This window comes from Frieseomelitta varia, unplaced genomic scaffold (assembly GCF_011392965.1).
Source record: "Frieseomelitta varia isolate USP_RPSP 00005682 unplaced genomic scaffold, Fvar_1.2 scaffold_541, whole genome shotgun sequence".
Taxonomy (NCBI): Eukaryota; Metazoa; Arthropoda; class Insecta; order Hymenoptera; family Apidae; genus Frieseomelitta; species Frieseomelitta varia.
The window spans coordinates 142,858-168,230 of record NW_025110303.1 but is presented as its reverse complement, the minus strand read 5'-3'; the positions used below and the strand labels follow the sequence as shown (position 1 = coordinate 168,230).

The 25,373-nt window shown below is 47.9% G+C and overlaps 1 protein-coding gene across 6 annotated transcripts; it reads right to left on the bottom strand.

Annotated features, from left to right (window-relative positions):
* Nucleotides 1–1,058: 1,058 nt before the first annotated feature.
* LOC122533614 lies at nt 1,059–24,351 on the bottom strand. 6 transcript variants are annotated; one of them, XM_043663507.1, is made up of 13 exons: nt 23,950–24,351; nt 22,752–23,015; nt 21,695–21,742; nt 19,030–19,297; nt 17,390–17,641; nt 16,452–16,637; nt 11,632–11,661; nt 8,572–8,722; nt 8,054–8,220; nt 7,785–7,960; nt 7,090–7,327; nt 2,471–5,478; nt 1,059–1,664 (listed from the first exon to the last, which is right to left on the bottom strand). In XM_043663507.1, the coding sequence occupies exons 1-13, from the start codon at nt 24,104–24,106 to the stop codon at nt 1,465–1,467; spliced, it is 5,145 nt and encodes a 1,714-aa protein (XP_043519442.1). In that variant the 5' UTR covers nt 24,107–24,351; the 3' UTR covers nt 1,059–1,464. The 6 variants fall into 6 exon arrangements, with proteins under 6 accessions (XP_043519442.1, XP_043519436.1, XP_043519437.1 ...); XM_043663501.1 differs by having other exon boundaries at nt 1,060–1,664; nt 2,471–5,700; XM_043663502.1 differs by having other exon boundaries at nt 1,060–1,664; nt 2,471–5,700; nt 21,695–21,718.
* Between the last annotated feature and the right edge of the window lie 1,022 nt (nt 24,352–25,373).

Genomic DNA, 25,373 nt, shown 5'->3' with positions numbered 1-25,373 from the left:
TCGAGTATAGACGTCGCGAGCATGCGAGTAATTTATTTTCGACGCTGTTTCAAGTTTTATTTACCTTACGCGGACATTAATTCGTGACTGCGTGGAATATTTTATCCTGATTTTTTTTTTTTTTTTTTTTTTTTTGTCGTTGTTGTAGTAGTAGAGTGGTAGTAATAGTAGTAGTAGTAGTAGTAGAGTAGAAGTAGTGGTAGTAGTAGAAGAGTAGTAGAGTAGTGGTTGTAGTGATGTGTGGTGTATTCACAGTAGAACAACGGTGGATTGTGATGTTGTGGTGTTGATTTTGCAGATGCAGTATGTCAATAGATATATATATATATATATGCGTGGTGCGTATGTCAAGATTTCTCTCAAGTGGAGGTGTTGTAGTTTTTTTGATTTTTTTTTTTTCGTTTGAGTGTTTTGTTTCGAGGTTATTATTATTATTATTATTTTTTTTTTTGTACAATAGTAGTAGAGCCGATCGTTTCCAACGATCGATCGGGATGATCCGCGTCGAGTGTTGTCCCGTGACACGATCGCGCGAGCGACGATATAGCCCGCCACGATGAGAAATCGTGCAGGTGGGTGCAGATCGATGACGTGAATGGTCCCCAGCGTCGAGAGATAGTCGGTTGGTAGAAGTAAAGTGTGAATGTGTTCATGTCGAAGAGAGGCGGATAGAGATGAGGAGGGATGGCGGAGAAAACAAGAATACGATTAGAATGTACATACTGCCCCGTTTACTGGGTTTTTTTTTTTTTTTTTTTTGCTCTTCTACCGTGCGCTCTTGATATAGTTTTGCACGCCCCGTATCGCATCTGCTTCGCGGATTCTCCCCGTGAAAAATTCGCGAGGACAATCCGCTTTCCGAGCGGTTACATCTTGTCGCGTGTGATGTAAACGGAGGGTACAAGTTTTTTTGTTCCAACAATTGTTCTCCTCGGACAATGGGTTTAAATTTGAATTGAAATTTCACGTTAAATCTCCATAGAAACTAATATTCATTCATAATAAACTATAAATTTCATTCGCGAATATTATCTTCGTACTTCTACTAATTACTAATTATATTTGTTTGACGATGGTACAGTGTACATTGGAACAAGTCTGTCACCCGTGGTTCAAGGATATACCGAGAGCACACCGTAGATCTACTCACTAATGATGCTAAATTAATGCTACGCTATTACTCGAGAAACTATATCGATATATATATATATATATATATATACATATATAATATATGTGTATGTATATTACAAAAAGATCGACTACATTAAAATGACAGATAGAAAGAAGAGACAGGAAAAAAAGATAGTCTAGCAAGATCGCGCGAGAACAAATGTATGAAATATGCGAAATAGAGAAAGTAGTGTCTTCACGCGACCGCTCTCGAATTTATCGAATCTCCCGGGCAAAGTATACGGCAATACAACGCACGCAACGTCTAAAACGTGAAACTGCAAGAAACGACTAGTGTGACGATGTGTTACCTGTGGCGGACAGCTGACTGGTGCTGTTACTCTTCTTCCCAAGACCTGACTGATACTGCACCGCGCTTCCGCCGCCGCTGCTACTTCCACTTCCGCTTTTACTCCCCGGCGAACTTTTGCGACCCCTTCTCGAGGAGTCCTCCACGTTCAAACCGATCGCCGTGTCGCTCAAACTACCGTCTGACAAACAGATATCGCGTGAACACGGAAACGATAAAATCTACGCGAGCGGAGTCAACGAATCTAACTAGGATGTGCAATTTCATCCAGGATGAAATGGTTACCATATCAGTCAAATTGAAATTAGAGAGAGACGCTCTGTGAGATAAACAGGTCAGATTGGCCGAAAAGTAACTGCGTGTTTCTGTTTCTCGTGTACGAACGAAAGGCGAATTTTCTGTGAGAAACGAAAGCTTTGTTGGACGATATATATTTTTTTATTTTGCCATCTTTCAACTTCGTCTTTTCGACGAAAGAACAGTTCCAAGAACGATTTGATCAGCAGCGATGTATAACAATTCTGATACATTTTTCGGGCACTTTTCTTTTCCTTTCAGTACGATAAAATGTTTCCATTTTCCGTTTTGAAATCGGCACTAAACGAGGTCGTGCAACCTTTTCTTCTTTCTAAAACAGTAGCTCGAACAATAGCTGTCAGGTTGCACGATGAATTTACTGCTTAGAATGAAATTAGTTACGTTTCAAGATACGTGTACGTTTATCTATTAAAAAAAAAAAAAAAAAAGAGCAATTACTTTTTGACCAATCAAAAAATTACTTTCGGGGCACATCTGGATCGATTACGATTGCTACTCGAATTCGAAATTTCTATTTTACAATGTTCCTAATGGTGAAAGTTCCTAGAAAGCAACCTTTTGGCAATGAACGATCAATCGTGTATCAGCGTGCTTGCGAAAAGAAGAAGAAAAGAAAAAAAGAAAAGAAAAGAAACGAAACGGGAGAAAAGAAGAAAATAAAAGACTCACCGACTTTCTCGTCCTGCGGCGCGTCGGTGTTGCTGAGACTCCTGGTGAACTGGCCCCTTTTATGATCGTCGTGCTCGTTATCGCCTGGCTGGCTCCTGGACGGCTTCTCGTACGAGCCCGACTGACTGGTGTACTCGCTGCTTTCGGGCATGGATGAGGATCGGCGATCCCGCGCGTCGTCACGTTGTTGTCGTTGTCGTTGTTGTTGTTGTTGTTGTTGTTGTTGGTTGACGACAGCAGCGGCGGCGGCGGCATCGTCGTCAGCGGCAGTTTTTTTCCGCGAACGCCGTCGGATCGACGACGTCGGGGATGCAGACGACGTGGTCACGGCGTTATCGTCGATGTTGCCGCGCGTCGACGATTTCGTGTTTCGTGAGGTATCGTGGTGGTGATCGACGGCCCGTGGGTGGTAGTTTTTAGCAGTGTCGGAGGTAGCGGTTTGGGAATCAAAGAGACTTGAATTAGCGTTACCGGGGTGGGGTGCTCGGTTACGGGGCCTACGCGGATCGCACGGGCCAAATCCGCAGTTCTCGCTGCACTGGCTCTCGCTCTCCATCGAGTACTCGTAGTACTCGAGGGTGTCGCTGATCGCTACGTTCCTCTTACTACCCTGCTGCTGTTGTTGACTCGGATGCTGCTGGGACGATTGCTGATGGCGTTGCTGTTGCTGCCTCTTCTCGAGCAGCTCGAGATCCCTAGCCTCCGGGCAACTGCTATTTCGCCTACGGTACCTATGCCTCGATTCTACCGAAGGTCTCCTCTCTCCTCCGCTCGAACGCGAGAACGAGCCAGACCTACCTAACTCGTACGACATCGCTAATTCCCGACACTCCGGACAGCTAGTCTTACGCCTACCGCGATAACGCGAGTCCGACCTAGCCAGCTCGTACCATTCCGCATAGTCGCGTGCCCGTACGTTCTCGTACTCGTATCTTGAGTCTACTACGTAACCCTCGCGACTCGTAGCCTGCCCCCCGTCGTCGTAGTAGCCCCCCGTACTAATACCCTCGCTAATCATCGCGGCCCCGCTCCCGTTCTTCTGGCGGAAACAGTCCGCGCACACGACCGTCTCCATCGAGCCGAAATCCTCGTCCGAGTCCAGAATGAAGTTCGTACTTCTCTCTTCGATCTTTCTTCGCGGTGGATCGTAGTATCGAAGCTCCCTGGCCTCCGGGCAGCTGCTGTTCCGTTTCCGCCGGTACAGACGTCTGGCTCTCTCTGCTCTCTCCGACGAGCTCAGCTCCTCGTCCGAGCGTAGGATCGGCGTCGACTCTGCTCGTTGCAGCATCATACGCTTGCTCTCGGAGAAGCTCGGCACGGTCAACGTGTCTCTCGCGCTCGACACCGACATCTCGCGATACGGCAAGTTCTCGTATACACCTGGACTGACACCGACGTCCCTGCTTCCTCTTCGACTTCTCCTCTTTCGTCGTCGTGGGAACGTGTTGTCTTGGTAACCCAAGTCGACCCGATCACACTCCGCTCCACTGTGCGCTTGATAGTCGTACTCCTCCGCGGAACGATAGTCGCGATAGTCGTCCACGTACTCGCTTTCTACGTACGCTCGCGACGATCTCTTCTTCCGTCTGCCACTTCGACCGCTCTCCCTTCCTCTGTAATAATCGTCCTCGTACGTTACCACGTCAGTTCTCGGGATTCCGCTCTCGTCCCCGTAGTCGTACAATCGTCGGTCGTCGTCGTACTCGTCGTCGACGTGCTCTCTATCGATGAAACCTTCGTCGTACTCGTCGTAACCCCCCCAGTCGTCGTAGCCGTCGTAACCGTTCTCCAAGTACGACTCGCTGCTTTTCGTTCGTCTCCGACTCGAACGACGCGACGCGGCTCTCTGATTGTCGTATCGCTTGGAACGCGCGACCCCTCGGCCGTGATAGGACGTCGTCTCCGCGGACGACAGCGCCTCGTCGATGCTGCAGTAGATGTGCTCGTTGGCCGGGTCGCCGCTGTCGAGACTCTTGGTTCGTTTTTCCGACACGTCACGGCCGAACGCGGGATCGTGCTCCTGAAACGTCGAGTCCCTGTACTTCCGTTTCGTCGGGTCCTCACGGCCGAGTAGAGTGTTCCTCAGGCCGATCTGATCGTCGCTACTGAACGAATTCTCCTCGGAGAGGTCGTACGAGTGGTAACCATCGCCCATGGCGAGATCCATGCCCACCGTGGACGACGTCTGTTGGTCGAATCGCGGCACGTAGATCTCCGTCTCGCCGCAGCTGAATTCCGAGTCGTATCCGTAGAACGGCTTGCTTGCGCGTTCCTGCTTCGCCTGGACGTAGCTCCTCTTCTGCCGATCGAGCAGAATCTTCTTCGGCAGCTTGTTGTCGTCGCCGTTCGAGTCGAAGTACGATTTACTCTGATCGCCGAGGGCCGGTATCTTGTCGCCGTAGCCGGCGTCGTTGATGGCCAGGTTCTTCTTCAGTTTTCGCCGCGCGGTCCTCAGGCTGTCGTCGCTGAATATGTTGCTTGATATCGTGTCGTACTCGAAACTCTTGGCTCTGCGCGAGAGCATGCCGGCGTTTAGCCCGAAACCGTAACGATCGGCGTAGGTGTCGTGCAGCACGTCGTAGTCGAAGCTCCTAGCCTTCGAGAATAAAAAAGATCTACGCGGCCGTAAGCTAACGTCTAGGTTCCTAATGCCGTGATCGTCCGTCACGTCGTGCAAGCCTCTCGAGAACAAGTGGTGCCGGGATTTCGCGGCCCGGCCGGCGGCGCGGTCCTGCCAGCTACGCGACCGCCTACGCATACCGGAGTGATCCAGTTGATAGGGCGACGAGTATCTGTCGCGAAACTTCTCGATGAGACGATCGTTGAAGTCGACCTGAAGGCAATCCTCCACGTATATCTCCGGTATACGATTCTTGGAGCTACCGGTTAGCTCCTCCGGCTTGAGCATGTAACCCTCGGAGACGCTGTACTCGCTGGTCTCCGGGCTGTAATATCTCAGCATGTTCTCGTCGACGGTCTGCGACCTCGTAAACGGCGTACGCATCTTTCTGTACAACGAGCGCACCACTGCGGACTTGCTCCGTACGAGGGGATGCGGGGTGGGATTGTGCTTGCTGGGGTTGTTGCTCCTGGTGGGCTTGGTGGGATTGTTGTTCGGACAGTGACATTCGCTGCAGGGTACCCTAAGTCTGTGCCTGCGCCTATTGCGCCTAGGGGGCAGGGGCATAGGGGATATGACACCGGGTATTAAAACGTTTTTAACTGTCGGTCTGCAAACAATGTTTTTCATATAGAGTTTTAGCGCATCTGCGGATTATATTAAAACGAGATTTTCTATTGTATTTTATTTTATTTCCTTTTTTTTTTTCTTTTCTTGTTATTCTTTCTTTCTGAGCCCATTCCTCGTTTTTCTTTCTTTTCAATTGAAAGAAGAAAAAAAAACAAGCCTCTACTCGCACGTTCGCGATCGATCGAACGCGTTTTCTTTTTTTTCTCATTTTTTTTTTCTTTTTGCCGATAGAGCGTTTTGCGTCTATGTATTACCGTTTTTTTCTTTTTCTTCTACTTTTTTTTTTTGATTTTTTGTTTTTTCTGGTTTCATTTCGTTTCTTTCTATTTTTTTTTTTTTTATTTTTTGTCTTTTTAACAACGTGGCAAAGCAATAGGCGCGAGAGAAAGAGAGAGAGAGAGAGAGAGATCGAGAGATCGAGAGAGAATTTGACACGAGAATTTTGTTGCACTTTTGTCACTCGCCGAACAAATATATACGTATAAAATGAAGGTTGTCTGTAGGACGTGCGACGATTGATTTAGTCTTTTCGTGATTGTACACACAACATACATACAACATATATATGTAATTGTGACGTGTTTCAACGTAGACCTAGCCGTTCGACCAACGCCACGCACTAATCCCTGCTTTGTTAGAATGGGACAACATTAAATGGACATTGACACGGTGCATAGGAGGTGCAATCTAGCCAACTAGAGAACGAAGAGAGAGAATCTCTGTCCAAGAGACAGAGACAGAGACAGAGAGAGAGAGAGAGAAAGAGAAAGAGAAAGAAAAGGAGAGAGAGAGAGCACAGAAGGATATTTTTTCAGGGTCGACCTAATCAAGCAGGCGAGGGTGGGGGGGGGGGGGGGGGGGGGGGGGGGGATGAGACGGTGCAACTACGGGTGTCATTTCATTCGGCAATGTCCATTTAATTCAGGGATTATCGTCGATGAGAAGGTAAGCCATCAAATGTTCCATTCTGCGCGCGGTGTTACATGGTCCGTAACCGGATGATTTTACTCGCGAACGAAAGCGGGATTACGCTCTATTCTGAATGAATGAACTATGAAATGAGATTGGTGGGGAGGAAAGAGGACAAAGGGAAAGAGAAAACGAGAGAGCAAAAAACGAGGGATGGGGAGGGAAGGAGAGAACGAAGAGGAAACGAGAAACAGAAAAAGAGAGAGAAGTGGAGAGGAGGGAGGAGGGAAAGCACGAATTACCCGAATGTCACGTAAAAAAAATGGTACAGTGGATGGCTGTCTCCTCTAAAGGGATACTTTCTTCTCTATGGAACTTGTCTTGCTTTGTACACTGACTTTTGAAATGCAAGGTCATCGACTCGAATATTAAAGTACAATAGACATCGAGCTATACTCACATTAGTCCTCTAGAGCCACGTGGTCGTTCCGATTGCGTACTGAAGGCACTGCTCGTCACGGAGGCTATACTCTCCATATCGGAGTCACCGAGATCGCCAAGTACGTCTTTGTCGGGGCTCAAGTGTCCCCTTCGCGGTCTGGGCATACGGTACGCGTGACTGTGCGGCAACGACAACGGATCGTGATCTATCGATAGCAGATCCGAGTCCGACAGTCCGCTGTAGTGTCTCTCCCAACCTGGAAAATCAACGATAATTCCCGTTGAAGATGCGCGTATCGTCTACAAACTTGCAAATATGTATAGAGATTTTATTTACGGATCAACGTAACACGTTTCTGACACGTTTCTGATACGTTTCCGAACGGACGGGTCGCAAGAATGCCAACGAAACTATACGTAGCTGGCGCGCGACGGTGTTGCGAAATTTATCGTCGAATTTTACACGCGCGGCATCCATCCTTCGATAACCGTTCTGTCGGAAAGTTCGTCGCGGCCGTATCCGTCGCCGCCGAGAATTTTCGGAAACAGGGTCAATTAGCAGCGCGGATTTTCACGGAGGTTCCATTACCGTCCTCATATCGCGAGAGGTATTCGAGAACTTTCGAATTAATAACTCCCTCCCCCCTCCCCCCGCTCCCCCGGTTCGCCCCTCTTCGCGGCAAGCGAAATCGAGGGGAAAAAGCAGACTCTCACCTCCGATGCCCGTGCTCCTGTACGTGGTGTGCACCTGTCTATTGCGGTGCCTTATGAATCTGGCACGTTCCTCGAGATCCTGGGCAGCCCTTTCCTTCAGAGCCGCCGGGATCAGGGGCAGTTGCCTCTTCTTCGGGCTACCGGTTGGAGTGGCTGTCGCCGACCTCGAACTGAATCTGAAATTATCCGTGAAAACCGAACATTTCTTTTATTTTATCGTTCGATCGTTTTAATGTTTTCGGCTCGGCCGTCGATAAATAATTACGTACCTGGGCGGAACGTAACCGTGCGAGTAGGGCATGGATCTGTGTTCCGGCGGAGACAGCGAGCGATGACCGGTGGGACTTTGAGACCTTCCGCGGTACCGCAGGCTCGGCGAGTCCATGGGCGCTGCACTGTGCGACCTGTGGCTCATCATTCCTCGGTGAATATCGTCCTGGGGATTACGGATATTTAAATATATAACCATCACGGTGTTTCCGTCAGGCGAGATCGATAACGCGACACGCGCGAACCGCGGAACGAGTTGAAGATGAGAAACTGTATGTATCAAACTTTGTCGATATTCCACGATCGATTGATCTTAATATGTATCAAACACAATTCAAACACGGAAAGATGATTTTGACTTTAGAATCTGTTAAAGATTGCTCTTACACAACGCTTGCTACGACTTTTCTCAAAGACTCTGACTCATCCAAACTCCAAATCCACGCTGTCAGTCGTGACTAATAATTTACAAACGCAAGCGCGACATCTTGCGTCAAGGTGACGTGGCAAGACTCACCTTGCGGTAGGTCTGGTACCCAGAAATAGACGCCGGCTGGTCTCGTATCATGAGGGCGGCTCGTTTACGCCCCTGCGGCGACATGTCCCTTCGACTTCGATGCTCCCCGTCGACGCACAGCTCCCTCTCCGGCGGGGGGCTGGAATAGTGGCTGCTCCGGCATGCGTGCAGTATTTTTCGTCAGATTAGTGAATCGTCTTGCCGCGCTTATGGCTGTGTTTAACACGTTGAACAAATGGGCGAGTTGTAAGGGGAAAGGCGAGTGTGCTGTGATTCTCGCGCTAGATTACAGAGTGCATGCGGCCAGGCTGGTTCTCATTGGCGATGCTTTTATCAAATATGCATTCTCTACGCTGCGCGTTGCACCGTGCCCGTGGTCTTTTTGTCGACCACCCAAACACCCACACTCGCACACGCACACGCACATACGCGCGCAAACGTACGAAACGAACTGTCGTTTAAGCGACAGACCAAGACACAGGATGCGAGAGTTACTTTGCTACGTCGCAGAAACAACGTAATCGAGAATCGAGAGTTCTCGCCTTCTTTTTTTTTTCAAATATTTCCAACATTGTCAGATTGCACGAGGTAGTACAACCCTTGACGAGAAGTTTCGGGGTCGAACGCAAATGTATATTCGAAAGGCGTTGAAAACCACGTTTCAGCCACGAAACGCCATTGTACTTGTTTATGAAGTGTACGGGAAAATTGTAATTACAGAGCGTACAAGAAACGTACATACATCGAAAGAAGGTATCTCGAGAAGGTATCTGCGTTTATCACCGAAAGCTATTCGTCAGCGGTGGTACCGCAAAAGTATATTCTCCCTTCGAACTTGCTTTGCATCGTGTCTTTCGTCGTCGTTGTGTTTCGTCTGGCTAACACACTGGATGGCTAAGAATTACGGATTTACGAACAGCAAGCGGTGCATCTCAGCGATCGATCAAGCGTTTCGCTCCAGAGGTTCATCTCTCCTTAATAAGTGAATCTCGTTATGTACATCCGTTCGCCGGAACGAATTGTTATCTTGTTCTATACGTTCCGTAAGACAGTATATACTGGTTACCTCGTTTCGTGGACAGAGGGGAGACTGGACGGCGAACCGGTCGATCTGCAAAGTGCAAATACACACATATCGCGGCGCGATTCACGCGCGCGAGACTCACTTCCCCCCGCGAGTTCCGCTTGCCAATAATCAGGACGAAAGTTTGGACAGTGTGTCCTCCAAGCGTTACGAGAGCGAGTCGTGTCTCAGTTGCCAAGAAGCTAGTTGGTTAAAGAAAGGCTTGGCTGCTGTAAACAATGGCCGGCGACGGGGGAGCCGATCAACGCGCGGAGCCAAACGCGTAGAAAGCGAAGGCTAACGGCGGTGGCTGGTAGATCGATCGCGCGCGAATCGCTCGGAGAACGAGTCGTTCCTGGCAACCGGCACGCCAATGAGCATCGCGAAACTCGTCCCCCGACCAACTGGACGTTGCCCAACAAATTTCCACCGACGTAGAAGCTTTCCCCGGGCAGAGGCGGAGGGGAAAGATGAAGAAGAAAGCGAAAGAGAAGAAGAGGAGAAGAGAAAGAGAAGAAGGAGAGGGAAGAAGACGGGAGCCACCCCGGCCGATGCATCCGCGTTGCCACTAAGCGTTCACTAAAAGCCATGTCGTTCGCGCCAATCTAAGGTCTCGTAAAACGTGAGAGAGATGCAAGAAGCGATGACATGATGACGCCTACTTGTGCCTACATGATCGGTGACCTACTGAATCTCTGCGCCCAACTACTTCGTTCTTGCGCTTTTTCTTTTTTTCTTTTTCTTTTTTTTTTTTTTCTTTTTGTTCGCGTTTCTCTTTTGTCATTTCTTCTTTTTCATTTGTGAAAATACTCTGATTTGGGTCTGACAAACAGGGTGTACAGTACAAACGCGGCTTGTTGTTGCTAAACTCCACTTCGTTCGAGGGGGGGGGGGGCAGTTCGGGGTTCGGTCTATCGAATAAAGTTTACACGGTCGGTGCACATGCGACAGAGAGAGAACGATCCGCGTGCAAGCAGTGGGACACATCAAGAGGGCTGATAGAGACAACCTTCCTAGCGATTAACCCTAGAATTCCTGAATCCCTCAGCTGCTACGTAAATTTCTAAATGGACAGTGAGGACTTTTGTACGTCGAGCTGTGCGATGCCTCTACAGCGAATGTCTCTTTACGACATAAATTTCAAAACTCTTATTCTCAAAATCGGCAAAAATTTCAAAAGTTGTTTGAATGTTCTAGGATTAATACTACTAGGGAAGTCGAACGCCGCGTACGATCTCTTAGACAGAAACGCCACGCGTTGACTGTTCGCTCTCGAGCGTGTTTGCAATATATGTATATATACATATCGGTTATGGTCGTCTTAACGAGCGTGTCCCCGCGCGAATTCCCCGCGAGATGCGTGGACAAAGTTGAAATATTACTTCGGCGCGAGGTTGCTCGCGATAACGAGACGGTCCGGGCGGGGAAATAAAAGCAAAGAGCTTATATCTCTCGCGAGGAAGGGAAATTTCTCTGCGAACTCTCCTGTTGCAGTCGACGCACGCGAACACGCTCGAGTGACTTTACGTCGCGAGAACGATCATCCGTCGTCTCTCGTTAGTAACGACTATATATTTGAATAATTTTGCGGATTTTCATGCAAAATATATAAAACATTCTTTAAAATAAAGTACAAAATTGCATAAATATCCGTGATTTAATAATAACGCGAGACCACGACTTCGTCCTTTTCGTCGAGGAGGGGTAAAAATACGTCTGGAAATCTCCTTCGCATAGCATTCTCCGTCACTTTTCTACAGTCGTTCTCGCCGATCCCCGACTCTCGGTATGCGGTCTCTTGCTTCCTCTACACAGGGAGATATATCTGCCTACGTGTGTCGATCATGTATCACGTATCGATTTGTAGTTCACGGTAGTATTCATCTACACGCGGAGCGCTATTTAACCTAGCATGTGTGAATGCAGGGAAACGTGTGTAAATGGCTGCGTGACTCGTGAGAGAGAGGAGGAAAATAGAAGTTTTAAAATGGCCGTACCGCTTGTAATTTGACGGCATATTACGAAACCTAAAAAATAAACAACAGAACAAAGATAAATAACAAAGGAAATCAATCGGGCGAGATCGTTAGAGAAATCATTGTCGACGAATCGTTATCGTTATCGGAACCGATATTGTGTCACTCATCTGCGACTGAGAGAAAGAAAGAAAGAAAGAAAAAAAAAGAGAGAGAACGGAACATACGTACACACACACACGCGCGCGCGCGTCGAAAATGGATTGAAAGAACGTAGCGGTGAAAGAAAAGAGAGTGATCTGATCGTGCGACACGTCGCGGCCGCCGACTCGACCGACGATGGATTTATTAATGTAACCAGTGAAACCCCTTCGGATAATCCTGTTAGGCGATATTGAAGGTTATTAAATACCTGCACGCCTCGCGGTTCGCTCCCCTTCCGGTACGCTCGCTGGGAAAACGTTTCAATTATTCGCGCGCGCATCTTTCGTTTCGCGGTTTTCGTTTCGGGCGAGCGTTTGTCTAGTCGCGTCGCGTCGTCGACGCCGTTTCAATGGGCAGAGTGAAACAGACAGAGAGTGCGGAAAGAAGAGGGGGAGTGGGTGAAGAAGAAGAAGAAGAAGAAGAAGAAGAAAGAGGAGAAGAAGAAGGAGAAGAAGAAGAAGAGGGGTAAAAAAATTGGTCAGCGACTCGCAGATTGAGGCCAGCGTGGATTAACGAAGCACGCGCCGTTCCGATTCGTTTCTACAGATTCCTCGGGCGTTGTTGCGAGGCGACCTCGAGGCGACCGCGGAAACGCGCCGCGCGTTCGCTCGATGAAAAAATCGGGGGGTCCAGTGCGAGAAGCAGCTACAGGTAATTAATAAGTTAATCGTAAACGAGCCGCACGACGTTCGATTTCTCGAAGCACACTTCTGAGACACACCGCGAGACGGTTTCAATTGAAATTGGCGAACCTTGTGATCAAATACGTTTTAACAAATATGATCTGAACTGATTTTGATCTATGGCAGTGCCTTAGCCAAGTAATTAAGGATTAATAGTAAGAATCTCACTTTTCTACATTTTCTGGTTTCTAACTGCATCTTGCAACGGACCTCTCGATCAATTGATCAGACGAACGAGGAGAGTGGGACAGGAGAGTGGGTCCCCGGCTGTCGAAACTTTCCACCGGCGAAGATCCGACAACTTTCTCCCTCGTGTGGGTTTTCCACGCTGTGTCGTGCAATTTTCAACGAGGCCCCGGTCTCAACTTTCGGATATTATTATTCGAGCACCCTCGAGTGGAAGAGGGTCGGGCCGCCAGATAAGGCGATTGATTGCGAACGAGAAAGCGAACGAGACGGAGCGTAACGCCGCGTTACAACCCTACGAGAACACGCTCTCGAGGGAACGTGCCTCGGGAATTCCGTTCGTGTAAGCATCGTCCGAACGAGGAACGAATTTGCAAAAGATCGGGACCAATTAGAGCTGGGAATGGTAGGGCGAGAGAGAAAGAGAGAGAGAGAAAGAGGCACAGACACGGGACAAAGCGGGCGGGTCGCGGTCGAGCACGGTGATTCCATCCTTTCACGATATTCTCGTTCTTGCGACACAGCAGCACGACCGTGGATCTGGTAACCTCGTGGATGTTCGATCTTTCGCGGTTGTTCGAGTGGCCACCGAATTAGGGCCACGAACAATTCGAAACGACACTGTGCACGATAATTAGCATGCACTCGCACGTCACACACGTCACCGTCACGAACATCGACTGTCTGAAACACTGACCGAGGCACTCGAACGGAAGGATAAAGCAGGCGTAAATCACCGAGCTAGATCCTCGAGGTTTCCAGGAAAAAAAGGAGAGAGAGAGAGAGAGAGAAAAAAAGGAGTCGATTAACTCGCCACAGTTAGCGGTGACACCGATAGCCTCGCGAGCCATTGAATTCGAAAAAGACACCGGTGACCACGAAATTCGGAAAGGAAATTGCACGAATTTGCGGGGGTCGGGCTCCTCTGTGCAAACGACAAAAAACTTTATTAAGCGTCTGGCTCAAAGTGGATTTGTTTAGACACGCCGGTCTACCACCGGCCTGTAGCCGTGCGGATGCCTCGATTCGCATCCTCCTTTGTTTTTCACCTCTTTTCTCCGCCAGTTTGCTCACCCTTCCGTTTTCCACCCATTTCGGTTCTAACTCGCCGCCACTTTGTCGATAGTCTGTGTTTCTATCTTCTTTTTTTCCTATCTTTCACTCTCTCTCTCTCTCTCTTTCTCTCTTTCTGCCTCTCCCTCCTCTCTCCGCCGCTTCTTTGGAGAAAAATAAAGGATCGAGAGGTTCGACGGAAAAGCACTTTGCACTCACAAATAACGATCGGACGTCATCGTTGGAATATTAATATGGATCAGGGGCTCAGGGGCTGGCTTCCGCAGCCAGCGGTGGTTGCAGGCCAACTGGCATGTCAATTGGCTTGTTGCCCAGTTTTATAACTTGGCTCTCGGCCTCTCTTCCCTCCCTCTCTCTCTCTCTCTCTCTCTTGCCTTTCTCCGACTCTCTTTCTCGTTCCCGCGTTCCTCCCCCGTTCTGCTGCACCCTTATTCGCACCCCTTGTCGCCCCCGCCAGTATTGTCTTCGTCCCTCTTTCGTCGGCTCTGTGGTCGTCGGCTTTACGTCACGACGACGCCGCCTTCCGCGAACACAACACGCAAAAACTTCCGTTTGTCTATATCACTCTCCGGATCATCCGGAGATTCACCCTTCGTGGAAATCGGTGGCCTTCGTCGATTCACTGACTTTCGCCTTTCGTGCAACACTCCGCTCCTCTTGATGCGTGCGAAACGTTCTCTCCGCGACTCTTGGTGAAATCTCGGCAATTCGGCTGGAGTAACGAGGAATCAAACACTCTCTCCTATAGATAGAACAAACACTGTTGGTCGTTCTCGAAGCGAACGTAATCCTTTCCAAAGCTAGCCTTCTCGCGACGTTTCTTCCAAAGTCGAAATTTTTGAATCCAGCAATTGTCAAATTCAATTGATCGAGGAGTTCTCGTTGGGGATCGATCAGTCCACGGCGCTGAGGTACGAGTTGCGCTATCGATCTTCGGCCATCCCCTTGCGCACACCTGGCACGCCGTGTGTCTTCTCAATGAACCGGAAGAGGCGACAGCGATGCGAGGAAGAGCAACGACGCGTGGAGAGAGGGGGGGTTAGGTTTGAGGGAGGGGTAGGACGCGTTCGAATCGCGAACCGATCTCTCTGGCGGTAGCGGCGTCCTCCCGTGTTACCGACGATTAACCACCTGCGCTGGCTAGCAACTGATTGCGGACCATAACGAGTGGCCAAACCGTATGACAATAATTCGTCGCTGTCTTTTTGAACTTGTCGGTATGAGATGTCACTGGATAGCAATTATTGAGAAGCAATAAATTCCTCATTCGTTTTTTAACCTTGGGTTATACTTAATTACACTCGAAACTGAGAAGATATTGCAATTTTGGGGACACGAAGTTCTCGACGTGCGTGGCGCGTCATTCTAGCGCAGGAGGTTAAGAGCCGGCCGCGCGCCACCGAGGGAATAACCATTACGACGATAGTTACGACCGGTCGGTTAGGTTACGAGACCTGTAAACGAGATCTCAAGTCGTGAGTAGGAACATTCGGCCAGATTAGTAACGAGCGATTCCTGGTTGGCCAAGGACACCGGCACACTGCACCCGCTCATTAATTCCTGACGAACCAAACACTTTGGTTCAACCGCGTAGAACCTTGCACGACACAGCTTCCTCTCTCCCTGCCCCTCTCACGACAAATTGTTCGTCGCCTGTTCAAGACGGTTTGCGGATCGATTAACGGGGAAGCGGCGCGTATTAATTCCTTCAGCTCGCGAGTTTGAAACCACCCCACGGTTCGTTCGCAAGTACATTTTCCCTTTCTCCCTTTCTTTCTTTCCTTGACGCGTTGACTGTCACGTAGTTAAGACCGACGTATTCGCAACACGTTCCAGAATGAATCGAAACAAAACGAGTGTCATCTTCAGCAAAGGAATTTTTTAAAGAAGTCAAATAGTCCCGTGGGACGTTGAAAGTAAGAATCGAACGTACTGCAGGACACGGTCGACGTCTCGAACTTGAAGGGAAAAGAGGTGTTAATTTCAGAAACGAGTTAGAATTCGCTGGAAAGAAAGAGTCAGCTCACATTTAGAATGTTTCTTCTTACACAGACGCTCTCGACTGACGTACCGAGATGGTGCTACAAACAGAAAAGATTTATCAAAGCGCACTCCGCGCGTGTCTGCATGCAAACCAAAGAGTAACGTCTACGCGTATGATGCAACTAAACGCAGTTGCGTTCTCTTTAAGAGGGAACGAAAGAAAGGGAAAGAAAGAAAGAAAGAAAGAAAGAAAGAAAGAAAGAAAGAAAGAAAGAAAGAAAAATGAGAAGGAGGCGGTCTCAAACTTGTCTGCCCCGTAGCGTGTCAGTTCTTCACTATCGACGGTGTGTGCCTACGTTGATCGCGCGTGGACGACGTTGACGGCGACGTTGACGATTGTTTCTCGTTAAATAGACATTGTCAGCTTTCAGACTCGGCTCGGTTCTTTTCTTTTTTTGTTTTTTTTTTTTTTTTCTTTTGTTTTGTCCCGCCGGTGTGTGGTCGAAGCGTGGACGAAGCCCACTTTGCGCCGCGAAAATGACGCATTCGCGTGTCTCTTCTCTCTCTCCACCCGATTTCATATAGATGTTGTATATCGTTTCGGTGGAAGGGAAGGGGGAGGGGGATTGGAGGGAGGAGTTGGTGGTTACGGTGGGAGAGAGAGTTTCTCGATACGCGACGTAGAGAGATTTTTCGAAGGATGGCTCTTACCTGGAGGAACTGCCGATACTGCTTATACTGGCACCGTCAGCTGTTCTCCTTTGCTCCCTGGAGACGTCGCAGTCCGTGATATCGCATTCGGAAGTGTCAGAGTCGCTCAGCCGCGACGTCGTCGACGGTGGACTGAGATGGCAGTCCACCGGAGTTATCACCGTGTCATCGGGCTCCTGATAGTATCTGTGCAACGCGAAATTTAGATCTCACGCTACGCTCTTCTCGCTAGCGCTAGGTGAAAAAGAATCAGCCGAACGGATTCGCTGAACGTTCACGCGCCGCGACGTTCATTTCACTCACGATAAAATTTCGTTCTCCCTTTCTTTCCCTCCCCTTGGATCATTCCCCCCTACGTTACTCAACTTCTTTCTCTACTCGTCTATATATATGTACATATATATATGTATATATATATATATATATATATATATATATATATATATATATATATACATATATACATATTTTTTCTCTCTTGACTTCAACGTTACGGGAATGAAACCGTTTGAGGTTAGGTTCAACTACGTACACGGGCGATCGTATACAGCGCGACAGAATAAAAAAGGGTTAACGTGACCGTCGACGGATTCCTTCTCCCTCAGCCTAAGTACGTCGGGGACCAAAGGAGAGAAAAAAAAGAAAAAAACGGGTAGCTGCACGCCTACAGTTGTTGGCCTAGCCAGTTTTCTCAGAAGCTCACACTATCTAGAAGAAGAACTCGGGTTCTCTTACTTTCTCACGGCCAACTTTTGCATTCAGCGGCTAAGAAGCGCAAAGAGTATTCGTCAGTCACCAATCTCTAAGGTAAGGTCTCTCCTAGTCTCTCATTGCAACAAGCGAACGAACGAATGCGATTGTAGCGATTGCGTCTCATCTCAGAGGCATGAAGAAAGTGAAACATCCTAAAGGTGGTCTACCGAGCTGATTCCACATACCCAATGTGTCGGTGTTCACCGTGGCCAGTCAACGGATGCCATTCCGGCTCCTCGTCGAGGCGAGCGGTCGCCAGTTCCAGCACCGTTTCGCCGAGGAAATCGTTCGTGTCGTACTTGCCGTAGTCCCACACGGTGATCTCTAACGCCCTTTTCCTCAGCTCGGACCACCTGATCCCGTCGTAGATGAACGTTTGATTCCACTTCGGGTCGTTCGTGTTCGCCAGCGTCTTCGTCCGCCTCTTCGACTTCTCGCTACGTTTGAAATCACGAATCAGATTTGTTTCACTTACTGTTTAGAAAAAAAAAGAGGCAAGAGAAAGAAGAGAAAATAACATGAAATTAGAATTAAATTGTAACATTACTTGGAAAAACCTTTAGAAATGATTACGTTTTTTCTCGCAAAATAGCGTCGTTGACAAAAAAGTGTATCTTCGGCAATTTCCGAGATATTTGACAAAATATGTTTCACCAAGTTTGACGGTGGTTCAACGTCGACGATTACCGATTGAAAAAAAAAAAAAGATACGGGTCAAATATTTTTTACAACTACATTTACACCAAATTTTATCAAAATCGGCGATTAACGTTCCCTCGTTAATCCATCCGACTGCTAAATTTTGACAGAAAGGAACGATTTACATTCACGGTCACAATTAATTTCAACGCGATGCACGAGGAATTTTTGGGCTGATCATAGTCAGCTGAACGGAGTACGACGGAGTGACTCGAAGCGAAGTAGTACCAAAGAACAGACAAATGAGAAGGACGAACAGACGGATAAATGATAGAGTAGGTTCGCGATACGTTCGTAGAATGGAGTTACGCGTAAATGGGGCGATACCAGCCGATCGATGTCGAGCGTTAACAAGACGATGCCACTCGACGAGGGAGGGAAGTGAGAACCGTGGTTGGAGAAGTTTCGTGCGGCGGCGAGACCGTTTGGCAACGCGGCCAAACTCAACGGCTATCTTTTGGCTCGCGGGCGCTTCTTTAGGAAATGATTCATCTTGAAAGGAGGACATGGATCGCACCAGACGCGCATGAAAACGCCTCCGCGTCTCGCCGAGCGCTCGATCATTCTCGCGTTTTATGCTACGACTCGAAGAGTTTCCACCCATGATTTAGAACATGGACGTCCATGCACCGCGACCGTTTGCCGATGTTCGGGCTGAACGAAACTGGACGAAGCTTCGTTAACAAAAGGAAAAAAATGGAGCCGAAATTCCGATCATTTCGGACGGCTAGACGGGCTTTTATAAATTTGTGGGAAATTTGAAACATTGTGTGCACCGATGCAGGAAAAAGTCCATATTAACTGTAATAATATATGGAAGAGATAAATTTCTCTTCGGGTTCCATTTCACTGTTTCACTTGCGTTTGTGAAAATTTACAAATGAAAGCTCAAATGAGATGTGCACGAGGAACACAAGAGAAGAGGCAAATTTTCGTCCAAAATATAATCAACACAGTCGCGCTTTCTCCAGCTATACTTTCCCCTCTCGTTTCTTTCATCATCTGGACCAATATCCAAGTTAATTGCCGACAAGATGGTGGAAAACACGAGTTGTTTGAAAACAAGAAACGGGAGCCGAAACGAATCGCCGGAGTCGTAGTTTCTGGGCCAATCGAGCTCACTCACCTCTTGTCCGGAAGCAGGAAGATCTTGGCGTAGGGATTTCTAGGTTGGCCGTTGCTCCTGGGCGTGAGCCCAGCCGCGCAGATCAACGTGACGATCAACCGTAACGCCGCAGGATCGAAGCTCAGCTTCACCTGGAGATTACCGCCGACGTTCGCGTTGCCGGAGGAAGCGTGTCGGAGATGCCTGGCGCGTCCTTGAGCGTGCAGATCCGGCGAGCCGGGCGAGGTCACTAAAACCGAAGGTTTCTCGCGCCTCGCGTCGTACAACTCTGCAAGCGATCGTTCCGTCACGATTAGACACATTCCCGTCCTCATCGTATCGCTCGCATCAACTTCGAACGATAGAATTTCGTCTACTTGGTATACATATGTTTAAAAGAGTCAGTGAAATGAGATACGTCTCTGGTGAACGGAACGTAAGCATGCCTTTAGAATCGTTGGTTTTGCAGACTGACGTTTGCGACATTTGCAATTAAATTGTTGTTACAATCTACAAACTTTCAACACTTTTCATTGCTTTCATTTCTAAGTAATGGCAGTATTGATCTCGTGTATACGTAATTATGAAACTTGGCACTATTGCGCTTGTTAATTTTTGACAGAGATTACACAGGCATAAACTCGATCTCTGAATATATATATCGTCAACATATCTCTCGCCTCGTCGTCGTTCGGAAACGACCAGAATTCACCAGAGATGCATCTCGGAGCGTCCGCGAAAGGAGAGAAAAGAAAAGGAAAGAAAAGAAAAAAAAAAAAAAACAAAAAAAACCTGGAAGAGAGAAAAGACGTATGCATCGTGTGTGCAGCTACTGGCTCTCGATGCTTCGTATCGCGGTGAATAGAGGAAGGTGTACACAAAATTCGCGAACAAACTCGTAAAACGTCGGGCAAACGGGGACGTGGGTTCGACGATCTTTTACTAGGACACACCGAATCTTGGAATACAGGCGGTGGGTAGAGCCGGGAGAGAATATTGAGTGACGTTCGGGTTTCGGGGCAAATGCAAGAAATTCGTGGAACTTACGGCCAGATGTTCGATAAATTGTTACTACCTACGGAAAACGTTTCGCGACCACGAAATTTGGATTATTCTTGGTTCCGGGGGGGGAGGGGGGGGGAGAATAGATTATATACTTGGTTACAGCGATTCGACGGGGGTAATTCGTGCATGCGTGCATCCTGCCGCGGTCGCATCCTCCGACTTGGAAATTCCATTCCGTGGAAATTCGCAGATTACTTCGAGAATAGAGTGGGAGAGGTTTGGGTTAGGTTTCCGCTTTGGAACCGCTTAACCCGCGTGTTAACCCTTGGTATCACGGCGTGATACTCGTGTTATCGTCCAGATTTCTTTCTCTCTCTCTCTCTCTCTCTTAAATTCTCATTCCTTGTCTCTAAGATTCTGTTTTGTCTGAATATTTATTTCTTGAACTTCGTGTCACTTCGTTCAATTGTTTCAAGTTTCGTCTCGATTGTACGGTTGCTGTGGGACAGACACAACAACGCCGAACATTCATTATCTGGATAAATAACGTACAGTACGTAACGCTGGTACGATACCGCGTGAAACCGAGCGGCGACATGCAGCGCCAACATTCACGAATGACGTAACATTTGCTGCTACTGTCGTTTGTCGGTGAAAAATCGAAGAGTCGTTCGTTTATCGAAGTACAGACGGAGATAAATGCATCGACGGAAGTCTCCTGTTGGTGAAAGAGATCGCGATGCCAAGGGTTAACTCGCCGAATCGCTGTAAGGGACTCGAAAAACACCCTTCCATCAGTGGAGCGTAATGCAATTTTTGCGAGCATATACACCCATTCCTCGAGAGATATCGGAATTCACGTGCAAAATACTTTCTCTTTCTTTCTCTCTCTCTCTCTCTCTCTCTCCCTCTCGAGCTGCGAAAATAACGCATCCCTGTGTAAGAGAGATTAGCGATAAACTTAAATCAACTGAAAAATTCCAAAAGTAAGTGGTTCAGAGTCCAGTGACTGTCGTCGTGGTACAGTGTTGAGCGTTCGTGAAAACGCCTACGTTCGTAATTTTCGTGAACGCTGTTGCGATCGCAACGGCGTCGCGGTATCGTGCAAACGGCGCAACGGCGTTTTCGAAGAGTCTGCGTGTAACAATGGCGCGTTATATTACAGAAGGATTTGAAATGCATGGTCTTTCGTGGCGTACGAGGGGCGGAAATATCAAGAAGAAAAAAAAAAAAAGAAAGAAAGAAAGAAAGAAACGACACACAAATGATTCACTTGTTTCAAGTTGTTGCTCCCATAAAACTATGTATCGTAAAAACGGCGGTGTTAGCAAGGAGGGGTGCATTGGCACTACTACTCTCTACGTTCTACGATAACATCGACGATATATACAGAAAGCGGAATAACAAGTCGTATAATGGTTCTCGCTGAAGCATCGATCTCGATGCTCGGTGCGCTCGATAATCGTTGCTCCTTTTCGTTCCATTTTTCACCGACAATGGCAAAGTCCATTTCGACGAATCTTCTCGAGACTATCGAATCAAGAAAAGAAGAAGAAAAAGGGGGAACAGAAAGATTCAAAGGGGGATGAGAGGCAGAAACCACAAACACGGGAGGGGGGAGGGGGGGTGTAACACCGATTATTTAGGATCGAAATATTTATAAAGAAATTTTGAGGCCTACCCCATAGAATACATTTCTTAAGACCTGGAATACGAAAAATTATATAATCTGTGACAATGTAGCGTCGCTTTCAATACGCTTAACTTATGTCTACGGGTGTGATTTAGGAATTAAAAGGGCTTGATTGTTGTTGTTCTATCGATCTGAAATGCTTGTTGAATTTCATCGATTTAAAGAATCAAATTGTGTGTGTCTTGCTAAGTTAGCTCTAGAACTCTCTATACTACGTAATACTGCTAAAAGTGGTGGATTTGTTGAACGATCTACGTATACCAAATTTAAAACTTCATAAATTCCATTGACGTTTTAATCTATGTTGTAAACAGACTGCGAATTCGTATTTACTTTAAGAAAATATCAAGCGCGAATAGTATAATAAAAATATCGGTATTATATAAAATATCTTTGTACAATAACTTGAAGTGCTTCCCACAATGTATTTGGCACGTGGAACAATTTTCTACTTTTTCCAGGTTCTGTATTCCCAAAAGATTCGCAGTCTAATTACAAACTACGCAGTAAATCGTCGTTCAACGAAACTTAACACAGTGAAAAATTTAACAGTAAGAAATTTTACACAGTAACAAGAGGAATGGGGATCCCACTCCCCTTCGATATCAACTACCACTACTAATTTCACAGCAAAATTTCACAGCACATCCTAAGTTTGGTCTATGGAGCAGCTGTCTGAGCTGTGCTCCTCGATACACTGTCTACCTTCTCTACCTTGTCTAAACGCGCGTTACTATCGTCATCTCAGTTTCTGAACATCCGTTAGCGCGCGTATAATGCAGAGTACGTACTCTGCGAAACGTTGGCGTTGTAACGTGTATACTCGGGCCAGACAAGAAGGGAGGCAAAGAAGAAAAGAATACAGGACCTGAGAACAGATCCTCAGTATGTATGTATGTGTGTGTTTGTGTGTGTGTTCAACGAAGTAGGAGGATTAGAAAAGAAAGACAGTCGAAGAAGAAGAAGAAAAGGACAAAGAGAGAAGAAGAAGAAGAAGAAGAAGAAGAAGGAAGGGAACGAATCGAAGCTTAAAGCGCATAGTCACCTTTGTGATGCGGTTGTTGCGGCCCAGATATCGTCTCCGGGTGCTTCTGCCTCCACTGGATCTGCGCGGCGATCTTCCTCGGCGGCATCGGCGCTGCGGCCGTCGGCCCGGCGGGCATCGTCGCCGGGCCGCTCGTCGACGACAGATTCCGCGAAACAACCAGCTCCACTTGGGGCTCCTGTCTCGACTCGGCAATGATGTCGTAAACCTCGCGGAAGCTCTTGCCCTGGAGGGACCTGCCGTTCCACTTGATCACCTCGTCACCTGAAATCGTCGAATGTCCGGTCGGTTCCTATTGGATCTCGCCTCCGGGTGAACAGGGGGAGAAACAGGGAGGAAGGGGATTTATTTATTTCGGACAGAGCAAGTCCCTGTTCGGACAGCAAACGCTACCGAGGTTCTCCGATGGATTCTGCGGATTTGCAAGGAAGGGAAGGGAGTGGATGCCCGGGCTTTTGTCGAGGAAAAGTCCTGACACTGTAATTCTAGCTCCCAGGGTGACGGAAGGAAGGACGGGAACGTGGCGTTTGCGGCGAACATTGCGGAGTCGAACCGACTCCTGGAAGCTCTTCGCGTTTGAGCAACTTGTTTAATCGTCTCGATAGATCCATTCCTCGTCGAACGTAATTACGGTGATCAGTCCGGTTTTGCTACTAGCAAGATTTCAGACTCGATTTGAATGTTCGAGACGAAACAGAGGTGTGTAACAGAAGTTAAACTAACGGATATTGTTTGTAACAAAGTGTATGAAGCGCAACAGAGAATCTGTGGTAGACATAGGTGTTAATGCAATCCGCTATGGCGGATCAGTCACATAGCAGATGGTTCTCTTTTACACTGCCAGCCAGAAGTTGGACACTTTATCACGACGTATGTATATAAAAAATGAACGTACGTGTCATCGTCGTAGTATAGAAAATACGCAAAGATACCAAGTACAAATGCAGTTCGTATTGTAAAGAACAGCTCCGAGCCAATAGCTCGAAGAATAAGATACGAAAATTTTCCGCGTACAATCGGTTTATCGGTCTGGAATACCACGCAAATACGGGGAATTTGATGAAACTCGGTTCGTCGAGAATGGTTGGAGGAGAACGAAGGTGGATTTCTTTCCCCTCTCCCCCTCCCCTTGAGGGGGAGGGGAGGGGAGGGGTTCAGGATTCAAGGGCAGAGAGGTTTAAATTCATCGTTTTCTTACCGGGTCTCAGTTGACCTTCTATGTCGGCCGTGCTACCCTTCTTCACCTTCTCGATAACGGCGCCCATCGAGCCATCCTCCAACAGTTTGCCGCCGACCACTTTCAGCCCCAGTATGCTACTACTGCTTCCGGAGCCGGGCTGCTTTCGCAACACCATGTGGCCAATGATCTTCTGGCCGTCTCTGCTCGTTTGCCAGGATAACGGATGCTACGAAGCGCGGAGAACGGGTTTCTTTGGTTTTTGTTTTTCTGTCTTTCGTACCGCCGTCTCGTTAGACTTTTGTCGCGGATTCGCGCGTGAGATGAGAAGTGGGCGGAGGTTGAGGGGGTGGTGGAGGGACCGGCGTCTGCGTCTCACACGCCGCGGAGAACTTGGAAACTGACCTCGCGCGAGAATGAGGATCACTCGTCGGAGGATGCACGCGCGCGTCTGGTAGGCAGACACGCACACGATGGTGTGACGTCTGTTTCCAAATTTCGTGGCGTGCGAAGATCGACTCTCGATCGCTATATGAAAGTAACTCGCAAGTGAAGCGGACTCGTGACGTTGATGGCTTCAAGCTGACTTTCCCCGCGTCAGTGTATCCTGCGTCTCACTGGACATATTTTTCTATGGGCGTTAATCAAGCCGCCAAAGGAGCTCGGTCGATCGATCGCGTCGTCAGTCGCAGGATATTTCTGTCGCGGGCGATTCTGATGAAAGAGAAGCTGAAGAGAGTGATGGGTAGCCTTTCCGGCGATACGATGCGCGCGACACAGGGTGAGGAGGACACTCGAGCCTTGTCATCGACTCGACAATGTTACGCGATTACAAAAAAAAAAAGGTCCTGGCGCGGGCCTGTTTGCAGCCTAAACGCAATTCGATCTCGAAACACTCTCCTCGAGTGTCCCCCGGACATTTACAGAGAACGTACAGTGTTCGTATGTGAGGTGAATCTATCTAATGTACGTAATAAATGGTAGAACGATCAAGCTCGACATAAAAAAAAAAAAACAACAGAGAAAAAACAGAAAAGGAGGAAAACACGCTACACGTACATCTAATGATCGTACATCTAATACAGTATGAACAGTCACTACGTCCATGCTTTGCCACATGCTCTTTTTTTTTTCATCAACGAGCACACGAGCAGATAAAGCGACAATCCGGCCCCTTCGAACGTCCGATGTCCGAGGTCCTTCAAGGTTCCAGGCATGCGACAGCAAAACGTGATCTGCATATTTCGTTAAAAATTAAAAAAAAAAAAAAATAAAGAAATAAAAAAATAAAAAAGAACACCGTGGAAGTGAGGTATCTCTGTCGAAGAGCGACTCGATATTCATCTGGTGGATCTACTTTAGGGAGAGGGGTCGCCTCCTTCCGGTTTCCAGTCGATCATGAGTGAGTCGTGGCACTTTGATTTCGCAGACTTATGTTACTCGCT

Bases quoted from the DNA above. Each gene is read 5' to 3' on its own strand.
- LOC122533614 (XM_043663501.1), bottom strand. From the start codon at position 24,106: ATGGTGTTGCGAAAGCAGCCCGGCTCCGGAAGCAGTAGTAGCATACTG. The intron at 23,016-23,949 runs GTAAGAAAACGA...CGACGATTTCAG, and splicing joins AGAAGGTCAACTGAGACCCG to GTGACGAGGTGATCAAGTGG. The intron at 7,961-8,053 runs GTACGTAATTAT...GGATAATTTCAG, and splicing joins CACGGTTACGTTCCGCCCAG to ATTCAGTTCGAGGTCGGCGA.